This window comes from Argopecten irradians, chromosome 14, assembly GCF_041381155.1.
Source record: "Argopecten irradians isolate NY chromosome 14, Ai_NY, whole genome shotgun sequence".
NCBI classification, from domain to species: domain Eukaryota; kingdom Metazoa; phylum Mollusca; class Bivalvia; order Pectinida; family Pectinidae; genus Argopecten; species Argopecten irradians.
This window is the reverse complement of record NC_091147.1, coordinates 36,112,982-36,134,381: the sequence shown is the minus strand read 5'-3', so window position 1 is coordinate 36,134,381 and position 21,400 is coordinate 36,112,982. Positions and strand designations below refer to the sequence as shown.

General features: G+C 34.2%; 1 protein-coding gene across 5 annotated transcripts in view; it reads left to right on the top strand.

The window, feature by feature from the left end:
• The window catches only part of LOC138306966 (arylacetamide deacetylase-like), a 48,088-nt gene that overhangs the window by 21,969 nt on the left and 4,719 nt on the right, over positions 1–21,400 (top strand). For 2 of the 5 annotated variants that reach the window (XM_069247569.1, XM_069247568.1), the window contains exons 2-5: positions 18,862–19,076; positions 19,947–20,066; positions 20,699–20,816; positions 21,302–21,365. In XM_069247569.1, the coding sequence (XP_069103670.1) occupies positions 18,927–19,076; positions 19,947–20,066; positions 20,699–20,816; positions 21,302–21,365 (452 nt within the window). In that variant the 5' untranslated portion in view covers positions 18,862–18,926. Of the gene's footprint in view, positions 1–964; positions 1,216–8,366; positions 8,431–13,387; positions 13,597–18,861; positions 19,077–19,946; positions 20,067–20,698; positions 20,817–21,301; positions 21,366–21,400 lie in introns of those variants that run through there. The other 3 variants (XM_069247565.1, XM_069247566.1, XM_069247564.1) reach the window with 3 other exon arrangements.

Below are 21,400 nucleotides of genomic sequence, written 5' to 3'. Positions count from 1 at the left end.
AAATAGGATATCACAATTACAGTACTGTTATTTATTATGCACCTATCGGTAGGTGAGGTGTTCAAAGAATGTTTGTGGGTGGGTCTTTCTTCCTGGTACAATAAATCAATATATAATTTATATGAAGTTCATTGAAAACCCCCGTGTGTATGCATACTGTTTCTGTTTACATAAAACTCCTTTCCATAGGTGCGGTATTTTCTTTTGCATAACATTACAGGTAAATATATATCCCTGAGTCAAATTAAATATTGATATAAAGATTTCATAATCAGGGTTGCGAAAAATAGTTTCGGTTTCTAATATGTGTTCAATATCCTTCTACCGTGATGGGCGTGACAATTTGCTTGTTACAATATATATACAGAATTACGAATTTACGAATTATGTGTACTGGACAGTCATAATATTATACTTAGTGGTATGGATTTTGTAATCATAGTTGTATGAAACTAATATTTTTTGGTGCTAGATTTTTAGCCAATGCCCTTGCACGTGTACCAGAAAGTCCCGATTACTGACAAGGAAATCGTCATCAAAATTGTAAGAAACTGATTATTTGCTTAATAGTTTTTATGCAATCCCCTTTCTTGGGTGTGTTTAAGACTTCGACCCTAGCTTCAATATATCAATAAGTCCCAATATTATTCTGGATATCGTAATAAAAGAGTTATGCGGAATATATCTGGTTTCGAAATACAGAAACTGTTACTATAAACTACATTTCGCAATTTCCATTTCAAAACGGGTTAGCTGAGCTTAACATTCGCGGATTTAAAAACTGACCAGAAATTCCCATCAGAATTAAATCGCGTAGATAATACTCGCGAATTTACTTGGATCGCGAAGAAAATCGCACACGAAAGAACGTTGGTTCACAGTATATGAACTACACCTGTGTGATGTAATAGCTTAACATCCCTTCCTGTCCCCCACCCTGTAATCTGGCAATGTTTACATACTTGAACTCCTCCATGTGCAGCTGTTAAAGCGGATAGCTAGAACGGATAGTCACTGTTTGAGGGAGTAGTACTGTATGGGACGGAAGTTTGTACTTTCATTTCAACAGATAATGTCCAGACACCACTTTGTGTAACTGTTATACATCTAAACAAACACCAGCATAATTTTATGAATCCCACTGCGCAACAGCTCGTGTGTTGAACCTAATTATGGACGTACAAAAACTCCATCTACATAACAACAAAATGAAAGGTAGGTTAAATTAATGGTTTGAGGTTAGCATAATGCATGAACGCATTTTATGTATGTATTATTTCATCTACGTTATAATTTTCTAAGATAGTATGAATTTGTTATTTTTGACAGCTAAAAATTTTCTTCGATGGGGAAAATGTCTTACTACTTGACAAAATCCATGAATACATTGCATTTCTATTATTATGATACTGATTTTTAAATAATAGTTCTCAAACGATTTGATATGCATGCCGTTTGTTTCGAAATTTAATGAAAATCAAAATCTGTTTTTCTACCTACGTGTACTTGACAAAATGCATGAACATATTCTATATTTCATTCCTATGTTATTGCTTTATAATTTTCAAACTTTCAAACGATGTTATTTGCTTGTCTTTTTCTTACAGCTTATGTCAATGGAAAACATTTGTCTAGCTAGTTAAATATTGTATTGTATTGTACTGTATTGTGTTTAGTTTATTTAATACCTACTTAGGTTTAAGGATGTCTTGATTACGTGCATGCTTTAACTACTTACGCTTGTCCTGTTTATATAACCAGACAACCACAATAATGTATTTTCTTTCATACCTACGGGTGTAATACTGGCTGGTCTAGGGCAATACACTCATGCCGCCTGAGGCTGTATTGCATGGCTACCCGCGCAATAACGCCTCGTGACGTCACGGCGTCAACAAATTCTCTATTTCCTCGGAATTTTTTTTTCACAAATATGACTGGTTTTACTATAAAAGATGCAAACAACAGAATTTGTGTTGAGAATGTCACATAATTCTTCATGTATGGAAAATTGACTTCCAGTCGTGGATATTATAGTTGTAAAATTGAAATAAAACGTCGAGGTATGAAAGAAAAATACTCTTTCATATGTGGATATGAAAGATAGGGATATTCTACCCTCGGAATCACAAAATGTTGCAAAACCCTCGGCAAGCCTCGGGTTTTATTACATTTTGTGACCCTGGGGTAGAATATCCCTATCCTTCATATTCACATACGAAAGGGTCTTATAACACGAGTCCAGCTAGGCTACACAAGGCGCTATTCTTTGTACAGCTTTATCCGGTATATTTACTATATATATTACAGTTACCTCCCTTTCTGTTAGGTATAATGATAATGATTTCATCAGTTTTTTGGCTAAAATCACGTCGTTTTTTCTGCAAAATATGACGTTGCACTCACAAACACATGACGTCACGATCATTGTCTACCCACCATGGCAGAGAGCTCTGTAGAATATCTGATAATGGAAAGGCAACAAAGTTATTAGTTTTTATCTTCTAAACGTTCCGTATTCTCATTTTAGTATTATCACCCACACTGTTGTCTGCTTTAGGTTAAATAGACGAAGACGTCAGTCTGTGTTCCCTTGTCAATATACATCAAAATCTGGAATGGTAATTTTTGTTGTCCTTCGAAACGTTCAATATTTCGGTAGTATGACAGTATAATGTGACTGGATGCATTATGCTGGTCGATGTCTTTTGTAGTATGCTTCACTGACACAACGCTATAAAGGAAACAAGTAATCCACTATCACAAAGAGACACAACGCTATAAAGGAAACAAGTAATCCACTATCACAAAGAGACACAACGCTATAAAGGAAACAAGTAATCCACTATCACAAAGAGACACAACGCTATAAAGGAAACAAGTAATCCACTATCACAAAGAGACACAACGCTATAAAGAAAACAAGTAATCCACCACTATCACAAAGAGACACAACGCTATCCATATATCACTTTCTTCCAGACCACAAACAATCCCTCCCATGACCATAACACAAATTTACTACACGAGAACTAGCGAACGCTTCCTTATTGTCTTAGCTGTTGTAGGAACGATTATGTGTTAATGTTTGTTCATAAAGGAATTCATACACATACACAGTTTTTAAATAAAGCACGGAGAAACGGCAAGCCTCTTTTCTTGTTTAATACACAAGCATTATCTATCATAGATAACATCATGTGCAGCTGACATCTTACATGTATGTTAAATATTTACTACATTTTACAATTTTCATTTGAAGATTTAGAGATACAAGGATGATGGAGTAACTGTATGTATTTGTATCATCATAGATATAGCCTCAGAATTATGAAACAATCCAAAACTGTCTTATGTTGAGACGTAACCAATTACAGATGACGTTACAAAATGTTACGTCATTTCTGATTGGCTAAGTTCTAACTTCTGTCTAAGATTGTTTCATATTCCTGGAGCCAGATAGCGTAGTCGGTTGAGCCTTTGGCTAGTGTTCGGAGGACCCAGGTTCGAATTCCGGTCAGACAGCTGCATCTAACGCACTGTTAACGTATGGGGCCAATGTACAATTATGTAAATGTAGGTAAGTTAGTCAATGTTTTGGAGGTCATATACGTACAATCAACTAAATTACAGGCGGTCAACTCAATAAGCAGAGCGGTCGATTACAGAAGTACTATAAGAGTATCTCTACATTATGATTATATAGTAAGTTTTTTGCATGCCTATACTGAACTGACTACATTAAAAGTGCATATATATGTGCATAAAAACCATAACTATTAGTGTCGATGGGTTATCAAATTGGCTGGTTGTGCATTTTGAAAAAAAAATCTCATAACAATTGGTATTTTAGAGAAAAAAAATGAAGTTGGTTTGGATCTTACATTGTATTCTTTAAGCATTTACAATGTAACATTATTATTCTAACTAAGCAGGTAGTGGAAAAGCAAATACCATTTAAGTTTAATATGACCTTAGGTACGAATCACGGTATAAATGGGATCATCCAAATATGACATACATGAAGGACTTTTGACAATCAAAAATGTTCCTATCATATATTTTTAGGAGATCGTTTCTGAGGGAAAATGTCTAATGGTTGTATTTTATGACATAGTCTGTATAGTAATATACAACGAAGACTACAATTGAATTAGAATTTCAGCAATTCGTCTTGAAACATTCTTCCTATTAAGCCCAAATGCCTTGGTAGCATATTACATTCGTACATCTGGCAATTGAAATGCATATACATCGTAAATAGACGAATGTAGTCTTATTAACCCAAATAAATATGCGACAATAGTAGCGTGATAGACAAACTCACTGAGTTAAAAATTTAAATTTCACTCTGGGCGCAATGAAGAGAAACTAATACAGAAGCTCAATAAAGTTGGTAATTTATGGCAGATCAGAGAAACTGTGAATGACCATAGCTTATTATGAAATTCTTAAATTTAAGACGGATTTATTATACGTTCTGCAATCATTTGAGCCGTTTAAAGCTGATTAGAGTTACACAGGCAACTAAATAAGAAAAGGACTGTCAAAATATAAAATATAGATTACTTAAGTGATCAGAAGTACAGCAGATGTGATAGTAAATAGCAAGAACATCCCGCATCGTCTTTGCTTGAAAATGAATGCATTAAAATATATAAGCTAATAATATCAAGGTAAATATATTATGATGGTATTTAAGGCCCAAAACGTCTATTAAAGTACATTTTGAACGAGATGAAAATTGTTACTAATAAGATAAAATTGTTGTCTAAATAAATCTATCTTTTTGTATTATATTTGGTTTAAGACGCATTAAGGTGAAATAGAATGATAATCTATTAAGCAAAATTATATTTTTTAGCCATATATTTGGTTTATGACGCATTAAGGTTTTAACCCACATTTTACATGAGGTTCTAAAGAAATGACATATATTGTGTACAAGGCAATAGGACACCATCTTACAATACGCCCCCTCCTGCCCTTTTATACTTTAACATTACCATGCTCTGATTCATTTTGATTACGACAGGAAACGTTCACCGCCCTCCTCGTCTAGCAATACGGTGACAAATTGTTTAAAATTATATCTAGATATCTAAAAAGTAAAAATATCTTGGAGCGTAGTTAGAGAAGTCCAATGCTATCGATATGCATAACTCGCCCCTTCCGACCCTTTTTATAAACGTTGTAATGCTCCTATTCATTTTGATTACGACGGGAAACGTTCTACCGCCCTCAACGGTGGCCGATACGATACAATTTAATTTACGATTATTGTGACATTTTTTTTTTATCTTTTTTTTTTATATATATTTATTTGAAAAGTAAGAATATCCCGGAGAGTGGTTAAAAGTAATCCGGTTCGAAAATCGATGTTATTGATATCTTTAACCCACCATTAGCAATTACATGGACAATTGAACGGAATAGCCTTACCTATATTTAAATACAGGTCGCGACAATCTTTAAATTATTTTTTCACTTATTACATATAAAATACAATGGAAACAGCTGATAACCACTATTTCAGTATATCCTGCTTTATGCTGAAAAATTCAGAATTTCCAAAATAGTTTTTATACGTTTTCTAAATACATAACGGAATGATATGAAACCAATATATGCTTATTCTACGGATCCGATAACCAACACTTTTACAGACCCATTTTGCCCCACCCATCGTTAATTATGGAACAACTTGTTCTTCATTTTCAAGGTTGAGTCAGGTCATCGATGCTGACGATAAGGTGGGCGTAAGGTTTACGAGAAATGAAGAAGTGCGTTGGTGGTTATTTGTGCAATCTGTAAGGCAATTTGTAAAGTAGCTTATCTGATAACTAAATAAATATATAACGAGTACGTACCATACACTAAGTATGCAATGTTGATTTATGACGAACTTTGTAAAATCCGCCCAATACCTCTCAACATATCATTATGGAAATATCTAACTTTGTTTTATTTGTATACTTAAAACAGCAGGCAGTGTAATTTTGTTACGTTTGAATTGAATGACATATTATGTATGGAGTCTAATACACGTGTAGGACGGTGCTTACATAATGTTATCGACCGTAACAAGTACTAGCAACCGAGGATGATATCGGTCTTTTATTTGAGCGATAGTTCATTGTATCATGAATGACCGACATTTTTATCTAGATACGAAGACTGCTAGAACAATCCACACTCCCGGATGACGTAAAGACGAGATTTAGAAGGAGAATATCAGACACTCTAATTCGGCCACTGCTACCCATTTTTTTCGGCTATAGAAAAATAAGCTCAAAGATCTAACCAACAGTTTTAAGTCTAACATATAGTGACCGCGGCTCGCACAGATAATGGATCTTGACTGCACATTTTCCACATCTCTTACACCATAAGACAACTATTGTGCTTATGGAATATGCACCTTAAATGTTCAGTAACCGCGACTATTCCTACGAGCTTGTGCTGTAATTTCATATACCTTTCACCTCTCGGCTTTCCTGTCCCAGGTGTGTATGAGGGGATAGCTAAAGGAGATAGAACAGCGCTAGCGTCACCTTGGTTAAGGGTTAATGGCTAAATGGGTGGCGAAGGACTGAATAACTGAAGTCGTTGCAGCCCTGTGGCATATAAGTATTAGCATATTACCTATGTTGTGATATACGTTTATGTACTAGAAATTAGCATTATCTGCTGGAATATATCCCAAAACGTTAGTCGTGTCTTTTGTTAGTAAAAGTGATGTAGATGTATAACAAAAATGTCTTATCTTAACCACTCGATCGACTTTACATGCCGACCTGACCCAAAGTTTCAAGATTCTAGTTCAAGGACAGACGATTTTACTGCTCGACCACTACGGCCCAGAACTGTAATTCAATACTTCTACCTATCTATGTGAAGCATTTCTTTGTTACGCTAACTTCGGAAGACGTACTGAATTCATCAACACCATGAATACCTTGTCAGGAAAAGTTGGTGTCAAGTTTACACACATTGTTTGGTACTAAAGAAAAGCTCTCTAGCGTGGTACATCAACGCATAGAATGTTGAACAGTTCAGGTTTCTTACAAAGTTCATATTTAACAAATAATCACCACATTGTCTAATAAAAAGAGCGAACCACGGTTGAGGACAGAAGAACTTATAATTAGTTGTGTTTGATACGATATTTAGCGCAAATAATGCATCTAGGGAATGAGTAATTATATGAAGTGATGTCGTCCAATCGATGGATTATATTCATTCTCGGGGTAGAATGAGGCACATATGTGAAGGTAAATGTTTGTTTTTATTTTCATAAACACCAACAATAACAAGTATTAATTCATTACTTTTGTGAGATGATAAATAGTTTGCGTTAGAAGCTACAAAAACAAGACCAAGTGAAGGACGATACGTTAAGGAAATATATCTTCATTTATAACCACGATGCCACATATAAAAGAACATTCCAAATTAGTGTTTTGCTTATCACATACCTCTTTTGAAACAAAGGAAAGGCTGCTGTTGTATCGCAATATTAACCATGAGAGTGAAAATACTTGATTTGTTGTTATTTGTGCAGGTAAATTGCTAATCGGTGGCGCTGTTAGTTAAGTGTTTTGCTTTCCGTACATCACCACAAAATGATTTTTTTTCTATTGTTATTCCTTACGGAATCTACTATTTAGGTTAATCATCCTAAAATACAATGGGGTATCATATAATACAGCCAAAGTATGAATACTGCTACTTAATTGCTTACAATTATGTCTGTTTGTAAATATGTTTTCATTGGCTGAAACCATAATTGGAAATATCCGGAGACCCATATGATTATGTTGACAATATTCCACGAGGTACTATATATATATATATATATATATATATATATATAGTTGCTAACATCCGCGAGTGGTTTTAATTTTACTAAATTTCCGGATCAATCAAATTTTGCGAAATTAATTATCTCGCGAAAAGTTATGAAATTGTGGTTTTACGAGCTACGAAGAATGTAAGAATGATTTTCAAAAAAATAATTTGCGAAAATAAACCCGCACGAATATGATTTAAACAGGAAATCGTGAAATTTTCCATCCGCAAAATTTAACAACAATACAGTATAAATATATTAGTTTGCAACAAAACCATTTTTGAAATAAACAAATATTTGTTGAAAAGTATTTTAATTGAAAAATTATTGTGATAAATGATGGCCTGAAATCTACTTTGTGTTTGTTACATTATCTAGTACGTAGCTTACACGTAGATAAACTATACGGATTTTGTATGTCCACAATGTCAAGTCCTATATACCAGTCCACATCAAGGTCAAATATTGTACCCGATATAAGGGCATTACCTGTCTGTTGATAAAGACTATCTATAGTCCGTGTAAACAACGTAACCTACTATAAAGGGGCCGTAAGCCGAACCGGGTGGAAGTAGAAGGTAATATATAAAAATATGACGAACTAGATATTATATTACGTATCGTTCGTAAGGCAAATAGTCAATTTGTGCGTGCGAATTATAATTTTGTAATAATTTTTGTAAGAAAAATATATTTCCCTTAAAAAGGGATGCAAAATACGCCATATTCGGTAATTATTTATGTTAGAGGTAGCCGCCCACTTTTCATTTGAAGTTAACCGGAGGTGACCTCTGAATTGGGCTGTGTGTACATGTATATGTTCTCTATGAAACAGAGAATGTGTATTATTTTGAAACATATTCTCTATTATTATATTTGATTCTCTAAAATTAACATTTTGCTTGCGTTTACTTCATTTTTTTTAATATCTGTTATTGGATCGTATCATGTTTCATTTCGTCAGTGGTATGTTTTCCTATCTTTAGTAATTTCACTTGCGACGAATGCGACATTTTGTCCGTACATGTAAATTGTAGTTGCAATCCGATGAGCAACTAAGATGCTAAATAAGTGGAACTCCGTAAATACGAACTCGATGTGACCGCGAGAAATTACACTTTAAGATTAAACAGTTATCCGAGTGTTGGAATTATGCGATGTATGAAGTCTACTAGTTACGTGTGATTTTGTTTAACATTTCAATCCCAGAATCGAAAGGGAAGAAATACTACTGGTTGTTTTGTCTATTTTGTTGATAAATAAAGCTTATGGTCTCTGTAAATGTGAGTGCGGGACTCAACGCTCATGAAACTCCTGGCTAGTTTATTTTTACCATTCACAACTTATCTCCCTTCAATGATGTTGCGTTTTTTATTTAATTGTAGTCCTTAGTTCCCTTCCTCAAATTATTCCATATTTATACTACTGTAATATACACCTGTGCTTTATTTAAGCATTGAACGTCTTTTAGTTGGCATTCATAGCCAATGTGAATGCAAACTGGCCAGAGGCAAATTTCATTAAGCGCGCGGTAGCGCTTCATGTTGAATTTGCATCTGTCCAGTTTGCATTCATATTGGCTATGAATGCCAACTGAAAGACGTTCAATGCCTATATTTACATTTGGTAACAATTTTATGATGAAATCAGAAGGAACGGCCATCTATAATGAAATAATCATTCGTTATCGTCATGGATGGAACAGCCATTTGAACAGCCGTCTTCCGTGATCGCTAGCACGGCCATTGTGACGTCACAATGATATTGACGTCATGATAAGCGCTTGAAGTTCATTGTCTATATGACTGCCAACTGCGTTTGGTAAGATTACATAGTGGGACTGCAGTGAAAATGTAAATATTTAAGGATTAACTTGAATAGATTTTTTATGTTATGGAGATATAACACAAAAATCTGAGTGTACTCTAAATAAACCGCGAAGCGGTTTATGATGAGAGTACACTCAGATTTTTGTGTTATATCTCCATAACATAAAAATATATTCAAATTAATCCTTATAATTCAATTTACTAAAGATAATCTCTTCAATATTCAAAATTCATTATGGGACTCTTTTGTCTATGAAATCATTACGCCGTCATCTCAGCCAATCAGAAGCAACGTTATAAACGGCAACGCCATTTTTTCCTTTATGGGCTGATAAAGTAAATTTTTAAGCCAATGAAAATGCTCGTAACAAGCAAAATTGAATTATAAACTGATATCCCGCATTGCAAAAAAAACCCACTTTTTTTCACGTCAAAACCGTTTTTTAACATTGTGCTAATGCAGAACACTTTATGAAATAAAAATAAATTTCTAACCGATATTAAGTTTTTTTAATATGGTAACACTAAGAAATATATGAATGATTGATTGTTATTAACTTGTAATTATTATACATGGACATTTATAATGTTTAGATACTCAAATACCGGTATCTACATATGTATTATCTACAACATGATAACCACCATTCATGCCGTGGTGTTAGTACAGATTTAATGAGTGCTAATGAACCCCTGAAATCTGAATGCAACACAGCTGGGGTGTTTAATACTTATAATGCGATTTGGTTGACAATCCCTTATACGTGTAAACATGGAATCTAAATACATCGATTTTCTTTAACAAGAAAATATGTCAATCATTTGTTTGAAATGACTTAATAGTGCTAAAATGAATCAAATGTGATATAGGTATTTATTTTCCCAACCAGTGCAAAATCTTAAATTCTTTACGTAAACAGTTGATGATAGTCTACACCCATTTGATCGTACGTTTTGAGGGCATAAAGTTCTCAAAATGCACGAATCCGATTCGACATATGACTGATTACTGAAAGGACAGCGCAAGGCCATAATATATTTATTTGCGCTATATTTTCGTATCGATTAGGTTGATAAACTTCTTTTTTAAGTCAGTTAGTTCAGGTAACGACGGCCTCCCATGAATGCAGCTTGTTGCGTGTGTGAAGTGCGTGTGTGGTTTGAAGACTGCAGTATGTTGTGCCGTGACACTTTGATAGAGTTAAACGTTTGCACTTGTTATTGTGCTTTCTTACACGTTTTTGGTTTTGGGTTTATTATTTCAACGTCCTATTAACAGCCTGGGATATGTGAGGACGTGCCAGGTTTGTTGGTGGAGTATCCGGAGAAAAACCGCCGACCAGCGAACAGAAACTGGCAACTGCCCCACATGGGATTCAAATCCGCATCCCAGAGGTGGAGGGCTTGTGGTAACATGTCGGGACATCTTAATCATTCGGCAACCACTACCCCTATCTCAAACATTAAGCTTCTATTAGTAAAATGTCTTGTAACACGAGGGATGAATTTTTTAATAAAAAATGACATGGGATTCAAACCCGCATCCCAGAGGTGAAGGGCTTGTGGTAATATGTCCGGGCATTTTAATCATTCGGCAACCACTACCCCTATCCCAAACGTTATGCTTCTATTAGTAAAATGTCTTGTAACACGAGGGATGAATTTTTTAATAAAAAAATGACATGGGATTCAAACCCGCATCCCAGAGGTGAAGGGCTTGTGGTAATATGTCCGGACATTTTAACATTCGGCAACCACTACCCCTATCTCAAACGTTATGCTTCTATTAGTAAAATGTCTTGTAACACAACGGATCATTTTTATGTTTTAATGTTTAGAATTCACGTGTATGATCCTTTAGGTCAAACATTTAGGAATAAAACTTCGTTAATTTGAATTTCTTATTGAATCGGTTTGTTTGATCGCGAATTCTCTTACACAAAATATGTGAATACATGTACTAATAACACGCACGAGTGACGCACGAGGAAAATACATTATATTTAGTTTACTATCAAAAGTAAGTGATATAGTCTAAAATTTGATATAGTCGGGTTTGGTACCCTTTTATCGTTCCATCGATTGGAATCGCATTCATTGTTTTCCTACTCCTACCGTTATCGATTGGAATCGCATTCATTGTTTTCCTACCGTTAGTTTGCATCATCAATGGTGATAGTATACGACTATGCGATCGCCTTGCAGGACGTTTTCGACAATACAATTGCAAACATTGCCAAGATACCCATTTTAATGTTCATTTGTTGCATCAGATATTTTGTATTTTAGTGTACTCAGGGAATGATTTATCTTTATCAGTGTGTCCACAATTAGCATAATAATATTATGTTTTAATTCAGTTTAATGTATTTCTTGCGAAGAGATTTTATTTATTGCCTTTTAAAGTAGTTATGTAAGTTAGTAAATTGAAAAAAAATATAGCTGTTGTATATAACTATCATTATATAATATCTGATCATGCAACGTTTCAGTAAACATATTCATAGATAAATATTTAATTTAGATTTTCAACTGAACTATGAAGCATTTTATGGTGCAAAAACCGGGCTATTTCTTAATATTTTAAATATTGTTTACAGCATTTGCATAGACAGGCATAAGGATATGGCGTCGGAAAATGAGATATCGATCAACCTTGAATTTACTCATTCTTTAGTCTAAAATCCGACTTTAAATAGAAAAAGTAATTCACATGTTGTGTCCCATATTCTATATTCTATATTAGCATATTACAGAGATACCTGCTCTTGTGGTTACGTATTGTTTGCAACGTCGACGTCATAACGACGTATTTTTAACGCATAGAAATGACGTCATCGATAGGGGGAGATAACTCTGTTATATGTTAAGATGGAACAGTAAATATGGTGATTCATAGTTACTGTTAATATAAGTTTACAAAAAGAAAAAAAAGAAAAAAAAGTTAGTCGACAATGTTTGAGGTTTTGCGTGATCCTGTTGCGGTTTGCAAAATTTGATGATCCGCTAAATCATATAAATAAAAGTTTCATCGGTAAATCATATAGATAAACCATTTGTCGTGAAATATGTGTGAAATGTATGGTTTGTAAAACCTCAAATACCTGTCTGCCATGCAATAATGCTACAAGCATGTATAGTAGTCTTTTAAAAATATTTTCGGACACACCAGATAGACTTCTTACAGACAATATTTGATTGGTCAAGTTTAATCCAAAATATTTCATTGATATTGGTTTTTCCCAAACGTATTAAGCATTTTTCATAACGCAAAACAGTATTTCACTTAACTTCAGTAGGAAACCAACATAATTAAGGGATGTGTATATGTTTCGGATGCTATAAATGTAAGATAAACATAAAATTATTCACGCTGAAGTCCATTTACGTATAATTGATACAAATCGGACCAATACAAGTATCACATTTTCAGAAAATAAAAAGTTTGGCAAGTTGCCAACAAGGAAGTAACGGCCAATTAAATCGAAAACTAGGACAACACCTTTAAAACTGATCCGCTTGTTTTGAAAATCTTTTTAGGTTAAGTTCATTTCAACACAACACTTAGTTTTCCTGAGATATGAACTGCTAACAGTAACACCCAGTGCATCCAGGTGTAAATTGTAAAATGAATTCTTACCTTGCGAGTCACACAATACGCCTGTCAATCATTTTAACTATATATAAATAAAACCGCTAAACTACTTAAAACTGTTAGCAGTTGTGTAGGAGACTGTTGAGGTGAACATGAAGGACTGCAGTTAGGATAAGAGCTGCAGTGTGTCTACAGTCTCTGTACGGACATATACAGCTGTATATTTCCATCGGAGAATAACACTATAACCTCAAAAGTCAAAATGTCAGAAGAAGGAATCATGGAGCGGACCATACACATGATCAACATATTGTCCATCTGTAAGTTTTCTTTCTTCATTTTAATTTCGCTTGTTACTCAGGAACGTATGGTCTAAATATCCTACTATCGCTTTTGAAACTTCTATTGGAAAGGATATTTTTCGTGCTTTGTTAGTATGTCCATTTTGAATTTTGATTTAGGTTTTCTGACCTATGTATATATTTTCTTTATATTTTGAGGTATTTAATCTCACATGTTACCATCAAGCGAAGGTAAACTATTTTTCTTCTTGATTATGATTCCGTGGACAACGCAAACGATATATGGGTTTTTTTTTATTTAAAACTTCCATATCATCACAAGCCCTCCACCTATTGGTCGCGAGTTCGAATCACGTGTGAGGCATTGGCGGATATTGACCGCCCCTTCGGTGGCTTTTCTCCGGGTACTCAGGCTTTCATCCATCAACAAAACTTGATACGTCCTTAAATGACCTTGACGTTAAACTAATAAAAAAATATATTTAAACTTCATGGTAGCTGTGTAAAGCACGAACAACAACAATCCCATTGTTTTGTGAAAATACAATGAACGATTGTCACATTAAGGTGGAGCATACAACTTCGTTCATATTTAATACATCTATTGTTGTTAGTAACAAGATACATACGTTAATGCATACATGTATTGGTTTATTAATCAAATCAATTTGCTCTTTTTTATTTCCTGTACCTTTATAAAACACTGCAAGTGTTTAAAAGTCTTAATGTTTACTTTGTTTGTGGATATTATATATAGTAAACAGTAGAAATACGATCGTAAATTCAACGTGTAAAAATCTCTCCATTGCACACTATGAAACCTCTCAAGCGTAATAGTTGAATTTAAAAAATGACATATAACCTTTGTGTACTCTTAGTTTGACACACATCTAGACTGATATTGTTAAATGTTTGACGGTTCATAATTTGACACTTGTTATGGCTTACACAACGACACGTGTCGAACCCCATTTTTGACACACGTGACTGATGACACGTGTTTAGCCTCATAATCCGCCATAAGTTTCAACGGAGCTTTATAACATTTGTAGAGAAACATGTTTTGGTACAACTTATCAGGCGTTGAACCTCCTATTAGAACACCCCACGTAATGACGTGTTACGGCTCATGTTATGTACTGTATTGTTGTTAAATTTCTCGGGTGGAAAATTTCGTGATATACTGTTAAAATCTTATAGTCGGGGGTTGATTTGCGCGAATTATCTTTTTGAAAGCATCATTCTTAAGGACGTTCCGAACAGTGATCGAATGCGCCGTTCGCTCGGACCACCTCGGGTAAATGAGTGCACATGAAAACTCTTTTGTGACTAAGATTGTGAAGAATAACGATCTATATGTTATCCGTCTAACGATATCTTACATTTTAACGTTAAAATCAGGTAGTTTAGTCGATAAACAGCGTATTTGTCGATATTGTACTTAGTTCGGTATGCCGAAAGCTTGATACCGGTTTGTACGGTAGGTGAAGGACCTAGCTAGCTTCGACAAACTAGATCTTTGAATTTGGCTAGGCTAATATAACATGAAGCTACATGAATCTTTTGAGAAGCAAATTCCATAACTCATACAAACTGACAGAGATGCATAAAATGTATGCCGATACGGTCTTGCACTGAATAAAATGAGATTTCATATCAAGTGATTAAAACATTTTCTGTTCATCTCCGTTAAACTGTGAATATTTGACACTTAATATACATGTATGTGTTTTAAGGAAGATGCATAATTAAATCAAGATATTCCAGTTTTGCCGAGTAATCCTCTAGTAGATGTCTATAATATAAACTACAGATACAGAAATCATCTCTCTATGGCCCCACCCCTGCTTTTTGTTCAATATTTGTACAAGCCAGTAGGCCTATATTTCATGAATATTGCTTATGTAGATGTCTACATGTATCATGTTTTAGCTAATATGGTCTTCAATAAGCACTAACACGTTCGGGAAACAAGACTTTATCTACTGTATACATGTACGATAAGACATAGCTTCTGTATTTGAATAATGTATGAATTTCTGTTTTGAGAAAATTCATGGAAGTACTGTGATTCAGTTGATCAAATACTATCTTACGAAAAAGCAAATGTAAGCTAGTGTCAACAACAGTATTAAATCTGTGATATAGAAACTAAACGTGTAGATGTAGGCATAGACTAATTATTTTCCTATCTACAGTTATCAGCTGAACGCAGATCGAGAATTCAGAATAACAGATTTTTTTCTTAGGTGTACACTTTCTCAGTACAGTACAGGTAATCTCGAGGATCCAAACATTTGTTCTAGTTCACTTCGGATAATAAATATATATCTACATGCATTAGATATGCAGATATCTCCTCAAAAACACACAAAGACACACGTGATGACATCGATTTTATCGACATTTTGTGATTAAGTTGAAGTTATCAACTTCGATCGTTGTCACGCAGACGCTTATCATGGCTACAATTTTGGTGCCAAATTCAAATTTATGCTTGAATATCTACCCCAAACGACAATTGAAGCTCAGATATCTTGATGATGGAAAGATAGATTTTGATAAAATATTTTTCTGCTAAAACAATATAAAATCATGGATTGTCTAAAGGGTGATTGAAGTGAAAATCTTTGCAAGGAATTTTCCATAATCATTTTTCAAATATTATATCCAGGCAAAATAATGGCTTATCTGTGCCATTTCTTAGCTTTGTATAGCATCGAATCGGTGGCATCGTGACATAAAATTAACAGTTATAACAATTTATATTATCAGACTTTTACTCTTTATTATGTTGAATATATAAAATGTACTTTATAAAAACATCACCGCTCGATTTCGGTCTAATTATACAATTGTGATAAAAGTCATTTTTAGGGGGTATGGCTTAAGAAAGGCTCAAAAATTCCGCGGTCAATTTTTTTTTAATAATTTTTCATCGTAAGTCAAACAACTGTCTAATTATATTAACAAAAAGTAAAGAAAATTAAACAACGCAATTTTTTGAAATTAGTTATTGAAGTTGAAATTCAAAAGCAAAAATTGGCCCTTATTAGGCCTCAATTAAACGCATTCGCGTAAAAAAATCACAATTAATGTATTTTTAAGAGTGGAAACGACATTGAGGTCATTGATAGCTATATAAACTTACATAGTAAAGTAGCTTCTTAGTCATGTTTTCATCTAAACATACACAAATCATCAGAGCTTTTGCAGTAACTACATTTCATAGCATCAAGCATATTTGTCAGTGTTTTTGAATGATTCATAACGCTTATTTCAAATCATCAAAACTTTCAATAGATTACTGAAGATAACAAATAGAAGTAAAACTCGCAGTTATAACTTAAAAGTCACATTATGATATTTACAGTTTGCACTGACATGGACATGGACTCAATAACCATGCTTTCTAGTATTATCATTGAGCAGTGTATAATGATAGCACAACACGCGCGGCGATTCTATTGTTACGTGAATAGTCGATGACGTAGCAACGTGGGGTCATGACCCCACTTGTGGCGGGAACATATGAATGACTCGATTCCAATCAGCTGATCAATCGAATCCGTCGGGGTTACATGATTTACACGTGCTCCATTATCATTATACCCTCATAACCTCAACAAAATAAACATCTATTCCTTAAATACAAGGTTTGGATCTTATACTGCTCCTATCCAGCCTTGTGTGCTACAAGTTCCAAGACTCATGTCACTTTCATCGACATGATGGTAACTAGTACTTTGGTGTGGAGACTCATGATATATGTCATTTGTAAAGCTTCGTATTTTTGAAAGAATCCTGTCAAAAACTCGAATGCTTTGGAAATCAAATATGTATATTTATGCATTTTATTAAACAAAACATGAGACAAAAGAAAGAGGAAACAAATTAAACGATACATGATGCTGTAAACTTGAATATTTCAGCGTAGTCGAATTTCAGGGCACAAGCGGAAAACTGTCAATTATGATTTATTACCGCAGATATAAATTACCGATGGTTCCTAAAATACCCCTTTACAAAATGTAGCGCCGTACATGACCTAGCGCGAAAAGCTCTAACATAAAACCAACGCTAAAATAAGTACGTTAAAGGGACAATTCAATCTAAGACAACATTAAAATTTGTACATATATCGGGGAAAAACCGGTTCTTATGGAAATTAGATCAGTCGGTTTTACTGTGATTTGCTCGAAAAGCCCATGGTGGTGAAATGTGTGTGAACTTTCAAACTCGCTCGCTGTCCGCCATTACACATTGTGGTCGAACATCTTGTATGCCGAACCCTGTCCCTTGCTCGTAGAGTAATGCAACTTTTGTCTAGAACTGCTCAAATCGCTCTGACAGTAGTGGTTTACCTTATTAGATGAATTGTCTTGCCTAAAAATCATTTTATTACCTCCTCAGTGGTTATGTAGTTCATTTGTTTAACGTGCGTGATTTTGGTTCGGGAATGGGTACAGAGTACATACTGTACCTGCTTAATCGTATTGATCAACGATTTGTAGTTACACGGTATCAATTAAAATACTTAACAATGATGTGGAATTTGTCAATATATTGAGTCAAATGTTTCATAAGAAATGTAGAACAATACATTTATGCCATATTTTGCATCTTGGTTATGTAAAAGAATTAGCCTGAGTGAATGGTCCCTTTAATAGTATATTGTCATGTATATACACAAATGCATCAAACACAAAGCAGTATTACTTCAGCTATGCACTGTTAAAATACATGATATATGCACAAGGAAATGATTTATATTCGTAGCTTGAAGGGCAATGTAAAATTGCACGAGATACCGTGCAGTAACTTCCCCTTAAGCCAAATGTCTTTACGACAAATGCTAAATTATTTATCGGCGATGTGCGCAACGCCTCAAACCTGTTACATAGGACTTGCACTTCTAAGTCTTCCCATTCATTAGATATGAACAAAAGTAGTCAGTCGCCCACTTTGTGGAGGCGGTGAATAGTGAACGCAGTATAACCAGATAAACGATGTGGGAGTACTTTTGATAAGGACTTTAATTTTAAGTGATATCATTTTATTGAATATTGGATTAGAATCCACCTTCTGACAGAGAAAAAAAAATATGTGGGAGTCTCATAATAAAGGTAAAATCACCTCCGGACAAAGATAAGCAAAAATCATAAGCATGCCATGTTCCATTAAATTGCCATATGTTTAGTTCGATTAGTACATAGAGACTGGGCATTCTGTTATTTTACGAATAGAAATTAAGATTGAAATGACCTCTCTTTATTTTTCAAGGTCACGCAAGCGTGCAGCTCTTAAAGAGGGCGTTGGTGGAAATTCGACTGTCCGGAGCGTCCAAGATGGCTGGAATCAGTCGAAACACGTACCTGTTATGGGGAGGAATTCTCGTTACCATGGCACTGTATCTCCACACCCCTTTTCCAAACGAGGCTGCGGAACCTTGGAAACAGCGGATAACGTCAGCGTCTGTTCGAATCATCAATGATTTGGTGAGAAAAAATAATCATTTTTAAATTAACCTGTTATCAGAATAATCTGTTAAAATGTTGACACTTTCCAGCATAAAATATAAATACATTTTCTTATATATAAGTTGGCTACAGTCCTAAAAGAAAACAGCAGAAGAAATCGTGTAGTATATGCCTTGATTATAATATTTTACTATAACGTAGTCCCTTTCGTCTTTGCTTATCTTTTACTTTCTTTTCAGTAACTTTTTTTTCTTTTTGGTCTTATAAATTACAACACAGAACAATTTTCAAATTCAGTTTTATGAAGATATAAAAATTAATAATGAGTTTGATTTAGTGGAATGTTATATGAATGAAATGGCTTTACATATATACAAATACTAAGGGCCTTAGTGATGATTTTCTCGTAAATAAGTTTATAGGGATATTTTATGAAGATAATATACAAATTTTTGCCAATATATAAAGTTTAATAATAAAAAAAACCTTAACATTACCAGAATGATATTTAAATCAGACCTACATGCATGGGCAACATTTTTTACCTGAAATTAACCGTAATTTCAAAAGAAATCTTGACCTGAAATTCAGGGTAGGGAATATTTTCTGTGTATCAGTTTTAGGATTCCTTGATAATTATTTTAGCGATATACCATTTTCGCGTAATTCCGTGAGTGAGGTCTAGCACGAATTGGAATATTTCTCGAATAGTTGTATAAATTTACACCTCAATCATGAAAATGATGATTTTTTCAGAAAATAAAGAAAATGGGGAAAAATTCAACTCGCAAATATGAAGTATTTTTCAGTAGTATGATAGGGTTTTCTAATTTCAAAAGGCATTTTTTGTCGTATATTCTCACATTTATTTTCTAATTCACTTTTCAGAGTGCTCTTGGCCAGCTTCTTGGTATAGCGTCCTCCGTCAACATATCACGTGTTCTTTCTGAGAACATCAAACATCTCAATACTGCTTCTCTGAAACCGGAAATACTCCAGAAAGTTCAGGTGCGCATGCGAATCCGGAAGAATTGTAATTAGCAATTATATATCATTTGTTAGAATAAACCTTTCGATATACGTATATTGTTGTTTGCCATGAATACTTTATTCGTTAAATAATCTTTTGACGTGAAATATTCTTTTGTTTAATTTTGATTCTAAGGACTTGAATAATTTCAGTCGACGTTTTAAACAATCCGTTGGGACTTCTTAAAATGTAGTCTTTGATCTCACTCATCATCATTTCAGACCTCAGAATTTCGTCATAGGGTTAAATGTCAACAGTAAAAGTCTAAGATTTTTTGATTGGCTGCTGTATATTGATGTTATGTGTTTTTTAAGAGTGAAAAAAGTAACATGGTTATGACTTAATTTCATTCCTCAATATGATTTAAATCCGTTTTTTAAATCGAGTGACTGCTCTTTTGCTTGCCTTTATTTTTCTTAATGTTGCATTAAGGATTATTTTAGGTTTGGGATCATTTCAAATTTCAAGGAGGAGTTTTGGTAACAAACAAAACATAACTACACAATGATTATGTTAATTGTTTTAATGGCCATTTGTAATGTGTATTATGTATGAAAAAAAGTTGAATAGTTTCACTTAATAATTTAATTTAATTTCATTTTAATTTTAGATATCGGAAGACACTTTTGACGGAGTCCCTGTTCGAGTGTACAAACCAACAGGAGCGAATGGACCACTTCCGGGTATCGTGCATATCCATGGCGGGGGATGGGCGCTCCTCAGTGTTGGTATGTATCCATGGAAACACTTTATATCACGGGCGGTAGTTATTATATAGAAGGTTATATACAGTATACCAATACGGATTAAATGTTAAAATATCATTATGAAGGTATAGATATTAATACAAAACAATAACAGAACGAAAGACTTCGTGCAAGGCATTTGTGTCCTTTTTGGCGTCTTCTGTTGTCCTGTTTTTTATTATTTTTTAAACGTCCTATTAACAGTCAGGGTCATGTAAGCACAGGACGTCCTCCTATGTATGCAGTGTGTAACGTGTGTGAAGTGCGAGGTACGTGTTTTGGGAGACTGCGGTATGTTCGTGTTTTGTCTTCTGGTATGTGGAACTGTTGCTCATTTTTATTGTGCTATATCACTGAAGGATTGTCCAGGGTAATAAACATGTGTATGTTGATATGATTATTTCATATGAGTGTATGAAAGACAGGAATATTCCATCCATAACTCTACCGATGCCTCATTTTTCCAGATGCGTACCATGCGTTTACTGTAGAACTTGCTTTGAAGACAGAGGCTATCGTTGCTTCCGTTGAGTAAGTATATTTTACCATTTGTGACATGTTATCAT